The sequence below is a fragment of the Peromyscus leucopus genome, chromosome X (assembly GCF_004664715.2).
Source record: "Peromyscus leucopus breed LL Stock chromosome X, UCI_PerLeu_2.1, whole genome shotgun sequence".
Classification (NCBI taxonomy): domain Eukaryota; kingdom Metazoa; phylum Chordata; class Mammalia; order Rodentia; family Cricetidae; genus Peromyscus; species Peromyscus leucopus.
Window position 1 is genome coordinate 99227226 of NC_051083.1, and position 13893 is coordinate 99241118.

The 13893-nt window shown below is 38.0% G+C and overlaps 1 protein-coding gene and 1 long non-coding RNA gene across 2 annotated transcripts; both read left to right on the forward strand.

Annotated features, from left to right (window-relative positions):
• Positions 1-4321: 4321 nt before the first annotated feature.
• LOC119086609 lies at positions 4322-5571 on the forward strand. The gene has a single exon (XM_037198795.1). It carries the CDS (start codon positions 4846-4848, stop codon positions 5569-5571), a length of 726 nt encoding a protein of 241 aa, XP_037054690.1. The 5' UTR covers positions 4322-4845.
• A 390-nt stretch (positions 5572-5961) lies between these two features.
• Positions 5962-6799, forward strand: LOC119086718. Its single transcript, XR_005090064.1, has 2 exons — positions 5962-6010; positions 6622-6799. It is a non-coding gene; the product is annotated as an uncharacterized LOC119086718 (long non-coding RNA).
• The last annotated feature ends 7094 nt before the right edge of the window (positions 6800-13893 follow it).

Genomic DNA, 13893 nt, shown 5'->3' on the forward strand with positions numbered 1-13893 from the left:
ATGTGGCTTTTTCAAGCATTCTTGTTGATAGCTCTCCCTCCTGATATGCCACCGTGTACCCTAGACTTCCATCCATCCTCTCCCAACTTAAACTTCCCCATTATTCTCTTTTCTCCCTTCATATGAACTGTATTCTATCACCCCCTGTTTTAATCTCTTTCTCATCCCATCCCGTGGCCTCCCTTTATAGGTTCATAGTCTCTACATGTCCTCCAAGTTAAACACACAAATCTGAAACTTTGCTGCTAGGATTCATATATGAGAGAAAACATATAGCATTTGTTCTTATTGGGCCTGGCTTACCCTTTTTTTTCTAGTTTCATTCATTTTCCTGGAAATTTCATAGTTTCATTTTTACCTGTAGTACAATAAAATTTCATTGTATGTTGGTACCACATTTTCAATATTCACTCATAAGTTAATGGATATTTAGATTTTTTTCATTTCTTGGATATTGTGAATAAAGCAACAATTAACATAGATGAGCAAGTATCTCTGTTGCAGGATATAGAGTCTTTTGGGTATATGCCCAGGACACTAAAGTTTGTCCATACATCAAATCTCTTTTTAGAAATCCACACTGATTTCCATCATGTCTACATCATTTTACATACCCACTAAGAGAGAATAAGGGCTGCTATTTCCCCCACAGCCTCAAAAGTATTTGTTGTCTTTGGATTTTTAATCATTTTTTAGCCATTTTAACTGGAGTTAGGAAATAAAAAACAGATTTTTAAATTTACATTTCCCTGATTCCTAAGATGTTGAACAGTTTTTAGGATATTTAGGATAAAAATATAATATTTTATATTGTTTTTTATGAAAATTCTGTTAAAAGCTAAAGCCCAATTTGTGACTGACTTGTTTTGTTGATGCTTTGTTTTTAACATTTTTATTCTATTTATTAATTTTCTAACAGATGTCTGCAAATAAATAACACACACTTAGATCATTAAGAGACAAGGAGAAGAGTCAGAAGGGAAATTAGAAAACATTTTAATATACATGAAAACGAAACATGATATACACAAATGTAGCAATTGTATGTTAAGTGATGTTTAAATTAATGATCATCACTGCAAGTGCCTATGTTAAAAGATAGCATTCTGCACATTTATTGAACCTTCTATTTTAAGATATTAAAAACATTTAAAGAAAGCTCAAACTAAAGCAAGAATAAGTACAGGTAATCAAAATCCAGCATAAGGCTGGGGATAGCTCAATCTGAAAAGGATTTGCTTTGCAAACCTTGAGGCTCTAAGTTTGATCCTGAGAACTTACATAAAAAATACCAGTTATATGGCTTATGCTTGTAATCTAGGGTTCACTGGTCAGCCAGTCTAGCCTATTCACTAGAGTGTAGGCAAGTAAGAGACCCTATATCAGAAAACTTGATTGATAACTGCAATATATATGCATGATCACATATAGGGACTGGCACACACACACACATACACACACATAAACACACACACATTTGCAAATAATTTTTAAAAATCAAGTATCTAATAACAAAACAAAAATCAATATAACCAAAGCCTCTGAAACTTTAACACTTTGCTTTTGGCCATACTAAGGTGAACCTGGTTTCCTCCAGTACATATCCTCAACATGATTTACTCAGTCACCACAGGTCCAAAACAACAGGGCCAAAACCATGGATTGAAACCACAAGTCAAAATCAACCCTTAATCCTTATTAAATATTTATCTGGAGCATTTTATCACAGGAATACAAAGCCGACAGACACACTCCCTTACCCCTTGTGAGAGAGACCTGTGGACCAAAGGAAGTTTGGAAAATGATGAGAAATCAATCTAATTTGTTTCTGGGCTCCAGTATGCCAGAATAGGTAATCATCCTATGGTTTACTTCAGTTAAGGGGCAAAAGCAATATTTGTCATGTTACTGATTTTGTCATTCTTACCTGCTCTCTAAGGGAATTCATATGCATCTCCTGATACCTGAATAGCCTTGGAGTAGGTCATGCTGGTGGTATATTCTAGATCTACATAGAAATCGTGCCTATGGAGATTACCATACCAGTGTATAACTGACCCAACCAAATGTCATAAATATTCTCAAGCTAAAGTACCCTGACCTGGTGTTATATGCTTGCATATGTTGTGGAGTTAGGCACAGACAGGCTTTACAATGTCAATTGGAATGGTGTCTGCAATATGCATCATTCTTTTTCACTGTTGATAGCATCATAGCTTGAAGCCATTCTTGAACCACTAAGAGAACTGTCTTCCTCAGGAAGATAGAGTGATTTTTGTGTCTATACAACAATGTGATTACTATTCCCTAGGTTCACTGTTTTTCACCCTAGAGACAATGTTCATGAAGCCCCATTTACTTTCTTCGCTATGGATATAATGACATAAGCAGTAGAACAGTGGTTCTCAACCTGTGGGTTGTGACCATCAGAAAACACCTATTTCTGATGGGCTTAGGATCTGATACATGATTAAGTAGCAACTTATACTTATGAAGTAGGAACAGAAATAATTTGATGGTTGAAAGGGGGAGGGCTGAAATACATGAGGCACTGTATTAAAGGATGATAGCATTAGGATCATTCAGATCCACTGCACAAGGAGGTCAGTGACTCTATATTAATTCCTTTTCCAGTTTTAATGGAAAGTAGTCTGGTCTTAGAAGACATCCAAGTTGAATAAGGTATGTTTGTGGTTGTTAGTGACTCCATCACATTTGACTTGATTCCATTCATCAAATGGAACAAGATAACTAAAACAGCAGTTTATGTTTAACACTGTATAGCTGTGGCTCTTTACTCCTGTCCCAAACCTGAAACTGATATTTGGTGCTGTACCTTCAAAATCCAGTGTGTAGCAAAAACTTATATGGGGGAGGGGTTGGAGAGGAGTGCACCAAACTGGCTATCCTCATATAGTGTTGCTATCTATGACATTTTAGAATCTTTCTCATTCCTATGGGGAAGTCTTTTAAGGCACAAACTTTGAATTGGAAGTTCCAACTACCACCTGGCTATTTTGGTGCCATCGTGGAAGTGGATCAGTAGGCAAAGGAAAGGGTTACTCTACTGAAGGGACAAAAGGACTTTATGGAAATGCACAATTAGAGTTACTGCCACACAATCAGAAAGAAGAAGTAACCAAGAGACTTTAGAGAGTTTTTAGCCCTTAGATTCTAGTGATAATGACAATTAGGAAGTTATGACACCACCCATTTACAAGGGGAAAAGAAGGAGAAATGCATACAATGAGTATATTGAGTAAATATCATGAATTTCATGGGACCGTTTGAACCCTCATTCATAGTCGTTGCAATGAACATGACTTAGAGTGATTGGCACCAGGACACTAGCATTTCACTGTTTTGAATAATACAGTAGTTATCACTTTTGACCTTCTGTTTCCTGGTCCATGTTGCACAAAACCTACAGAAATAAAAATTAGGTCATACAGCAGAGTAAGGAGTATGACCACATAAGGCTGTGGTTCTCATCCTGTGGGTCATGACCACTTTGGTTGAATGACCCTTTCACTGGGGTCACCTAAGATCATCAGAAAACACAGATATTCATATTGAGATTCATAACAGCAGCACAAATAATGTTATGGAGTGGCAACAAAACTATTTTTGTGATTGGGGGATGGCCACAATTTGAGAAACTATATTAAAGGCCCAAGAATTAAGAAGGTTGAGAACCACTGATTTGAGATCAATGGGATAGTGGCAGAAGATAGTTCTAGGAAAGGAAAACTAAAAGAGAATAATGAAATAGAAATTCTTCGTTTTGTTAGATAATCCTAAGAAGACTGTCCTTTGCATTTAACATGCTTGTCCTCTTTTTTTATGCATTTATGGGCCGATCAATGTGATTTTGGCAGTGAGAAAAAACACTTTCCAGGTCTGTTTAATTGTTTTTCACTTTCAACCCTTTTTTATGACTGTAACCATTTCAACATTTTACTATCTGGCTTTTTCTATCTCTTTTATTTTACCACTGCTGAAGCCTGAGCTACACAATCATTGGGTATTAAAGTTTTAGATCCATATTTTATACGTGCATAGGTGCTATTTCTTGAGTGTATGATTGTACATCATGTGTGTACAATGTCCAAGGACACCTGAAGACATCATATACCCTAGACTGGAGTTAGAAATGTTGCTAACCACCATGTCGGTGTTGGGAATCGAAACTCGATCCTCTGGAAGAGCAATAAGTGCTCTTCTGAGCTACCCATCTCTCCTGCCACTCTATACCTGTTTTATAACTCTGTCTATATTGGCATAACCCATGTCAAATAGAAGTCAGTGCAGGCAAGCTCATTCATATTGATACACTATCATTTTACTGACAATGGGATATATAGAAGACAGGGTTCCTATCGCCTTAAAAGGTATCCCAAGACAGTAAGGCCTCAGGGGAAAAGGTGTGATTCTGTGCAGTCCCCAGAATTTAAGGACCTTTATGGCTCATTGGACACAATACATGTCAATCACCATGTCTCAACCAATGAGCTTACAGCTGTGGTGACGTGTGAAATGGGCCATTATTACTCCTCAAGGCTCCGCCCCTTTATACCTGGTTCTCAGCCTTCTTGGGACTGGCCTCAGCAGGAGGCTTCTCCCTGGTGCTGTCTAGCCCTTCTTTTATAGGTACTCTACAAGTACCAACTCCATCTGCTGACTAGCGGAAAACTTTCCCTACTGCTCTCACTGCCTCCAAGGAGGTCCTTGAGGCCAACAGCCTCTCTCTACTTCGTGGTAGTCACCTTAACAACGCCTCATCCCCACCAACACCTTCAAAGCTCAAAGCTTCAGTAAGATCTTCATTGGCAGGAAATTCATGCCATGTCTGCTGTTGCAGAGCGGGACCTTGGATTACCTGACCAAGAGCAAGAAGGTGGTAGGATGGATCAAGACGCTGGACAAAGTGTCTTGCATGTGCTGACAATCCATGAGGCTGGTGATGACATCGATGGAACCACAGGATGTCTGGGTTCACAGGCAGGCTCGAGAGCCATTCTGGGGGAAGAGCCAGGGCAGGAGGAGATATGGCCCGATACTGAGGAGATCTGCACTCATGTGGAAGAGGTCTGGCCTGATATCAAGGACATCTGGCCTGAGGTCGAGGACATCTGGCATAAAGTCAAGGACATCTGGCCTGATGTAGAGGAAACCTGGCCTGAAGTCGAGGACATCTGGCCTCATGCCGAGGAAGTCTGGCCTTGTATCAAGGATATCTGGCCTGTTGTAGAGGACCTCTGGCCTGAAGTCGAGGACATCTGGCCTGATGTCGAGGAACCCAGGCATTCTATCCAGGACATCTGGCCTGCTATGGAGGACGTCTGGCCTGATGTTGAAGAACCCTGGTATTCTATCGAGGACATCTGGCCTGCTATGGAGGACATCTGGCCTGATGTCGAGGAACCCAGGCATTCTATCGAGGACATCTGGCCTGCTATGGAGGACGTCTGGCCTGATGTGAAGACCCTGACATCTGGCCTGCTATGGAGGACATCTGGCCTGATGTTGAAGAACCCTGGTATTCTATCGAGGACATTTGGCCTGCTATGATGGACATCTGGCCTGATGTGGAAGAACCCTGGCATTCTATCGAGGACATCTGGCCTGCTATCGAGGACATCTGGCCTGATATCGAAGAAATCTGGCCTGTTCTCGAGGAAGCCTGGCCTGATATTGAAGAGGACTTGTATGTCTGGAATAGCGACAAGGAGAATGAAGTAGTTCAGGAGGAAGCTGAAGAAGACCAGGACTGCAATAATGAAGAAAAGGAGGAGGAAAAGGGGGAGGAAAAGGAGGAGGAAGAGGTGGAGGAGGAGAAGGTGGAGGAGGAGGAGGAGGAAGAGAAGGTGGAGGAGGAGGAGGAAGAGAGGTGGAAGAGGAGGAGGAGGAAGGAGGAGGAGGAGGAGGACAATAAAGATGACCACTATGAATATGAGATAAAGGAGAAGATGGGGTTGAGGATCAGGGGAAGAAGATCATCCTGCATGCTGTGAGTTTACCTATGGGCTTTAGGTCTCGCTAGAGAAATTTCATTTTTTCTAATACATCATGCCCCTAAATTGTGTATGCATGCTATTAATGACCACATTCTGCTTCACCCAAGCTATGACAAGTTCAGTTATTGGAGCCCCATCTATTCAGGAGAGGGAAAGATCCTCCAAGAGGTCCAGACCCTGCCAAAGGAAACATAGAATTGGGAGGGTGTGTCTAATAGAAGGAGCTAACTCTAGGCAGTCTGTCTTTTATAATACCTGGAGTGGGATTCCAAGATATATTACACAGCTCAGAGGACCCTGAGCAGGACATGTTCTAGTACAGTGAGTCCTTGACTAATACTTCTGTAGTCTATCACCTGCTGATCTTTGCAACAAAGGGACCAAGGCCACCAAGCATTAGCAAAGTTGCTTATTATTCAATGTCTGTTGGCATTGGAAGCTCACTTGCAGGCCATGCGTGAGGGTTTGAGTTTCAAGAAGAAAATATGTTCAATTTTTGGTTGAAAATGCAGACAGATGTAAGGTACACTATATTCCTAAGATTGAAAAAAGTGGTTCATATCAATGTTTTACAATTGCCAATTATCTCTTATTCTTCCTACAGAATAAGGGCAAAGGAAGCCATGGATAAACATCAATGAATCGGTTCTTTGTGGATTTGAGACACATGGAAAGGTTTCAGTGATCCTCATCTAATATTCTTCATCCAAATATATGCAAATAAAACTTCTCAAACTGTTTAAATATTCTTTAAATTAAAAATAAATATAATTTGAAATGAATATATGGGAGAGTCTTTTATCAATACTACAAACTCAAGTTGATTAATGTCCATTTCTTTTTGAATTAGCCTACCAGTCATTGAAGCAGATTACTTTTAACTATTTTCAGTCTTCCAGTTACACTCTCAAGAAATTCCATTAGTCAGTTTAGCTGACTTATGAGAAAGAAAACAGACATGGAGGTCTAGCATAGTCTGACCTTTATTCACAGAAACTGAAAGTGACCCAGTTTGTCTGCAAGCAAGTTGGGGTACTTGAACACATAGGACAACAACAGTCGCAGCAGTACCTGGGAATTGGTGAGCAATGTCAACTCCTTAGCTCCATTCAAGATGTATTTGATAGTAAATTCTCAAATTGATCTGGCACAGGTTCTGAAGACCTTTAGTTTATCCTTCATTTCAACAGAGTATGAGAACTGCTAATGTAGAATATTGCTTCACTGTGATTGGACAAAGTTTATATCACTGAATTGAGGCCCTTTAAAATAAATTGAATAAAACAATAAATACCTGATGCTGGATACATCTAGAGATGGTACATGGAAATACTACAATTCGGAAAGGTCTAAGACACAGAGAAAGACCTAAAAAGGCAAATATTGGATAGTGTAGTGGAGAAAAATATATAAAGGAAAAAGCTAATTTCTGGATACATTATAATGTGCATATAAAGTTTAAAAATGTAAAGCAATAACTACAAGTATATATACATACACAGGAAAGTGAATATTCGTGATGCATGCAGAGAAAGTTCTATGGGAATGCAAGTACCTATTTAGGATTACTAGATATATTTTTAAGAAAAGGGAAGTATTTAATTGGATAGAAGTACATGGTTGACTTCAACAGCATCATATTATATCACTTAGGTTAGCTCAAGGGTGTATATACATGAAGTTCTCACTACACCTTTGTGTAGATTAACAGTGTTTCTTGAAGAAAAATGAAAAATAGGAAGGGTAAATTTAAAAAAACATGTTCAACAACTGGAATCTGCTTAAGGAAAAAAGTGTAGTTGGATGTAACTAGGTTAGGGATCAGAGGAGAAAGGACACCATTTTGAGGGTAGAAAGCGATGTTCTATGGGTATTTCCAGCTTCGTAGGTACTCATTTGCCTTAATACCTCCTGTTGTATTCTATGGGAACACATCTCATCTTACAACATCTTACTAGTAGCACTACTCACATGTGTACCTATATCCTACTCTTGGTCAACTTTCTAAATATTCAGACCTTTTAAAAGTTGGACCTATGCATCTTTCTTAAAGCATACACCATTGTATTTTTCCACTTGGTAGATACTTGGTAAACATGTCTTACAAAACAAAGCTTACTTAATGCACACAGAATTCCATTTTGTGTCACCGATATTGCCATTTAAAAACACATTATCAGTGATGAGATAAGAAGGACTAAGATAGAAAAAATCATCCTGAGTGAGGTAACCCAGACTCAGAAACACAAACATGGTATGTACTTACTCATAGGAGGATACTAGAGGTGGAACAAGGATGACTGGACTGCTACTCACATCACCAGGGAGTCTACTTAAAAAACAGGACCCCAAGAAAGTCATGAGGATCGCCCAATGACAGAGAAATGGCTGAGATCTACATGAACAACCTTGACATGAGTCGGAGGGAAAGAGAGCCTGTGGGACCAGGAGATCCCAGCTGGATCAAGAACAGAGAGGGAGAACAAGGAATAGGAGACCATGGTACACGAAGACCACATGAGAAAAGGAAGAAACAAAGTGCTAAAGTGGCCCACAGAAATCCACAAAGGTACCCCCACAATAGACTGCTGGCAATGGTCAAGAGACAGCGGGAACTGACCTACTCTGGTGATGGGATAACTTTGCCTTTTTAATGTTTTAAACTTTTTAAGTTAGCATACAAACCAATTCAGTATATTATGTAAGATGTTTTCTGTTTCTGAGATTTAGAAATTATGTGCATATTTTTTATATTAATTCCTTATCCACTACATGAAATTTTTTTATTTATTCTTTTATCATATATTACATCCTGGCCACAGTTTCCCCTCCATTTACTTCTCCCACTCCCCTCTCCCCTAGATCTATCCCTCCTTTGTTTAATTTCAGAAAATAGCAAGCATCTCAGGGATATCAACCAAATACAGCGTAACAAGTTACAATAAGAATAGAAACATACCTTCATATCAAGGCTAGACGAGGTAACCCAGTAGGAGGAAAATGGTCCCAAAAGCAGGCAAAAGTGTCAGAGAGACACACCCCCACTGCCACTATTAGGAGTCCCACAAGAACACCAAGCTACACAAACAACATACATGCAGAGGATCTAGGTTAGAACCATACAAGCTTTCTGATTGTTAGTTCAGTCTCTGAGCCCCTATAAGCTCAAGTTAGTTGCTTCTGTGGATTTTCTTGTGGTGTCCTTGATCCCTCAGTCTCCCATACTCCTTCCTCCCCTTCTTCCACAGGATTCCCCAAGCTCCACCTAATGCTTGGCCCTGGATCTCTGCATCTGCATCCCATCAGTTGCTGGATGAAGACTCTCTGATGACAATTATGCTAGGCTCCAGTCTATGATTATAATAGATTGTCATTAAGAATCATTTCATTGACATTTTTCAGCCAATCGTGTTTGTTTCTATTCTAGGTCTGGGCTATCCAGCCTAGGTTCCTGACTATTCAGGCAGTGTCAGGCTTGGGCTCTCTCTGGAGGCATGGGCCTCAAATTGGAACAGACCCAGCAAGACAAACAGGGTTTGTACTCACTTATCAATGGATATTAGCTGTTAAGTAAAAGATTACTATGCTACAACCCACAGACTCAGAGAGGCTAAGTAACAAGGAGGGCTCAAGGGAAAATACATGGATCTCCCTGGGAAAGAGAAATAGAATAGATTTCACAAGTGGACTCGGGCTGATGGGAATGGGAACAGGAGGGATCAGTTGGGAGGAGGATGGGAGGAAGAATATTAGGTGAAATGACTAGAATTGGGAGAGCATTTTGGAAGCAATGTAGAAACCTAGTGCAATGGAAACTCCCTATAATCTTCAAAGGTGGCCCTAGTGAAGACTCCTAGTAATGGGGTATATATGGAGCCTGAACTGGCCATCTGCTGTAACCAGGCAAGGTTTCCATTGGTAGAACTGGGACACTGGCTTCATATATACCATTTTATCTTGAACTATAAACTTCACCATGACTTTATAAAACATTAAATAATTTACTTTGACATTCACTTGTTGCAGCTACTATAGCAGTACCATGATTTTCCATCTCTTCCATTTACATTACAGTCAAGGAATATTCAACTTCAGGGAAATCTGTGAGTGAAGTGTGAAATGATAGAACCTCAGTATTGAGTGATACTTGTGAGAACCTGGGAAAATTATTTTGGTTCTGGATATGGTTAAAAATCTTAAATTGCCTATTGAAGTTATTGAACTACATATAGCTATATATAATATGTACATATAAAATATATATCAATGCATATATATATATATATATCGAGATGTGTGTAGGTTTGTATGCATCTAATATTATGTTGAAATTGCTCAAGACTAAAACTAAGTATATAGCTATGTTTTGTCTTCAGAAGAGAATATTGAGGCATGAATTTTAGAAATAAAAATATTCTTTGGGAAAATAACAGATTACTCTTATGAAAAATGTTCTAAACTGAAAAGATTTGGGGACAGCAGTGATGCCAGAACTGCTGATTGTCAATAAATGGAAAGGCAGCTGGAAGTCTGGGAAAGGGTACAAAACCAGGAATAATAGACAACAAAGAAAGAATCTGCCAACTGAACAGCATTGCCAAGTACTGGCCTTCCCAGTGGATGGTCAAAGAATCCATTGCTGAATGTTGAAAAGCATTGCTTGGACAAACCCACACAAGAGTCACTGCCATCTGTCTTTCTGGCATTTGCTGTTCTGCAGTTTACCCAGGTTTGCATGAAATATACAAATTTGGTCCTTGCAAAATCCCACTCATTGAATTAAAAAAAAGCAAAGTCAAAGGTTTCTTTTTACTTCTTTAAATTAAAACTTTATCAAAGCACATACTTCATTCAAAATTTAGTCCCTATGGTTTTTATGTGACAGCAGAGAGTATTTTAAATGTGTGCTGTTATTTTTCAAAAATTCTCTTATGATAACACAAATATTGAGATGAGGAACAATGTTGTTTATTAACTGTTACAGACAAACATATTTAGCCAATTAAATAATGAGAATAAAGTAATGCAGTTAGATTACACCCAATTCTAAATTCATAATAAAACATGAAAAGAGTTGTCATCTAGTGTCCTAATAAAGATTCTGATAAAATTCAATAATATACCTAGTTACTGGCTTTATTAAATACAGAGTTCATTGTAACTCAATCTTTTAGAATCTCTCATTGTACTGAGTTTCTATTATATCATGTGTTTCAGATTTTCAGTGTTTTTCCCTTTACTCAAACTTCTTTTAACTGGGCATGGTGTTATATAATACTCAATTAACATATTTTCACTGATTATTTATAATGAATCATTTTCATTTCTTTTGAAAAAGTGTTTGCTTCTTGATTTTCATCAATTCTCCAGAAACCTTAAATGATTGTTTGGAGTTTTGGAAAAACACTGTTCTAAAATTTTGAATCATTTTCTCCTCTCTGAGAGAAGAATGTCATGCTATTTCAATCCCTGAATAGATAATAAAAAGATGTAAGAGGCCCAGGTTTTCAAAAAATCTATAATGGTCTGTAGGCTTTTGGAGAGCACAGTTATGATTTTATTTCTATAGTAGCTAACATTTTTCATGTCCCTACAATATGTCATCTAGTACATTACTTTAAGTTTATTACCCTTAAGGAAATATCTGAATGATGACTGGGTTATTCAAGTGTCTTCATTATACAGATGTATCAAGCCCTAAACAGCTAAGAACTAGTCCAAAGTCACAAACTTAGGTCATAGTGGAAGGAATGATGCAGTTCAGGGGTATGCTACCAGAACCTATAACAGCTTCACCACATTTGCAAGAAAAAAATTAATAGTCAACCCTGAAATATGTCAGTCACTTTATACACTGTCAATGCTTCCAATTAGGTTTATTTCCAGGTTAATTTTTTTTTGTATAAGAGAGCACATAAAACCAGGCCATCAACACCAAGAGCTTATCTGCTATTTTCCTCCCATTTTATTAGCATCTATTAGTTGTACAATAGAGTGGGCTTCATTGTGATATTTTATACATGTATATAATATACTGTGATAATAGACTATTGTAGTGAGTTTCAGATTCAGGAATCAGTTAATATAAATTATTTTCCTTCTGATTCTTCTATATCCAGAGGTTATTTCCTATGAATTCCTTGAAAAGTACCCCAGAAGCAACTAATTCCACTTCAACTCCTACCAAGTAATAACAAGAAAAACAAAATATCCTGAAAACAGTTTTAATTTACTGGTAGAGTATTGGCATTATAAGAATTTCTGTCTCTATTTGGATTTCTAACAGTCATTGCAGTTTCATGTCATTTAATTTCAGTGTTGTTCCTTTTAATATCTGATTTTGGTTGAATTCAACTGGTTTGTTTTGTATATTGTGAAAATGACTTATAAGAAGACATAGCTCAAAGAGGCCAGAAAAGTAAATCTTGACCATAGCTAGAGGGAACATAGTCAAGAGGTCAGGGGGTTCAAATAAAATTTAGTAGTATAAGGCTTAAGCAGCATAGATAAGGAAAGGATGTACATCAAACCACCAAGTAGCAACTACACTGTACTTCTTCCTGTCTTCTGTGTATTACTTGATGGCACCATTATTTCACATTGTACAAGTGAAAAAACTAGAGAACATCAGATTCCATTCCAGTATAATTCAACAGTTACTGAATACTCTGAATACACCAATAATCATATCAGTGAATACCCTCTGCTCCCTGCAGTCACTGTCCTGGCTTAGTTTTAATCTAGAATGAACTTCTCAAAGTAATCTCCCTACCTTCAGTTCCTGTCCATAATTAGGTCCTTTATCCACTCACAGGAACAAATGTAAATCATGATATAATACTCACCTCTTGTAAACTTTTATTTATTTTTGATATTATAATGTATTTAAAAGATTCCTCCTTTCTCTTTCCTCCCTCCAAAGCCTTCCATATACCCCTTCTTCCTCAAATTCATGGCTTCTTTTTTGTGTGCATTTCCCTTGCTGAGACTATTTCCCCCAGTCTCAGCATTCTTTAGTTTCCTGAATTTCTTTGTTTAGGTTTGAGGCCTCAGACCTTTCCCCTGTCCACCTAGGCATATCTATTGTTCTTGTTCTGCTCATGTTTGTACCATCACAGTGGTGAGACTTTCTAGGTGTAGCTTTTTGTATATTGGTTAGTGCTACTTTAGCCACTCATGATAAAGTGAAATCTAGGCAACTACTCCAAGTGTATGACTATGTATGGCAAACTAGTGCAACAATTCATACCATTCATCAAGTGCTGAGATTTTATTGTTGTTGTTGTTGAATTGGCTTTGTTTGTTTGCTTGTTTGTTTTATAAAAAGTGTTAGCACCTGAGACTGACAGGTAGGTGGGAAATATGTGTTGTCCTCTCATGTATTAGCTAGTAGATGCTATATTATCATTAAAGACATTCTCAAGTTAAAATTCTATGTAATATTCAAATACATTCTAAGAAGGAGGCAAAAATCCTTATAACCTTGTCCGTAACTTCAGGAGATAGTGATTATTATATTTCAGTGCTATTTGGCCAACTTTGGGATGATTATTGCAATTCAGTGCACAATTGAAGTCCCTGTGGTATATAACATGCTTTTATGTGCTTGGGGTGGAATCCAGAGTTGTGTATATGCTAGGCAGGCATTGTACCACAAAACTACACCCACAGCTTTCAGATTGTTCTTAACTACTTTATGGGCAGTAATGAAACTTCAAACAATCATGTCATTGAATTTTGAAAAAAAGGAATCTAAATACTTTCATGTGTATTTTTGGAAGACAAAAATACCTACTAACTCTAGAAACAGTGAGATATTTGCAATTTATTCATAACTAATCCACTAATGTTTAATTTACAAGCTGGTGACTGTCCC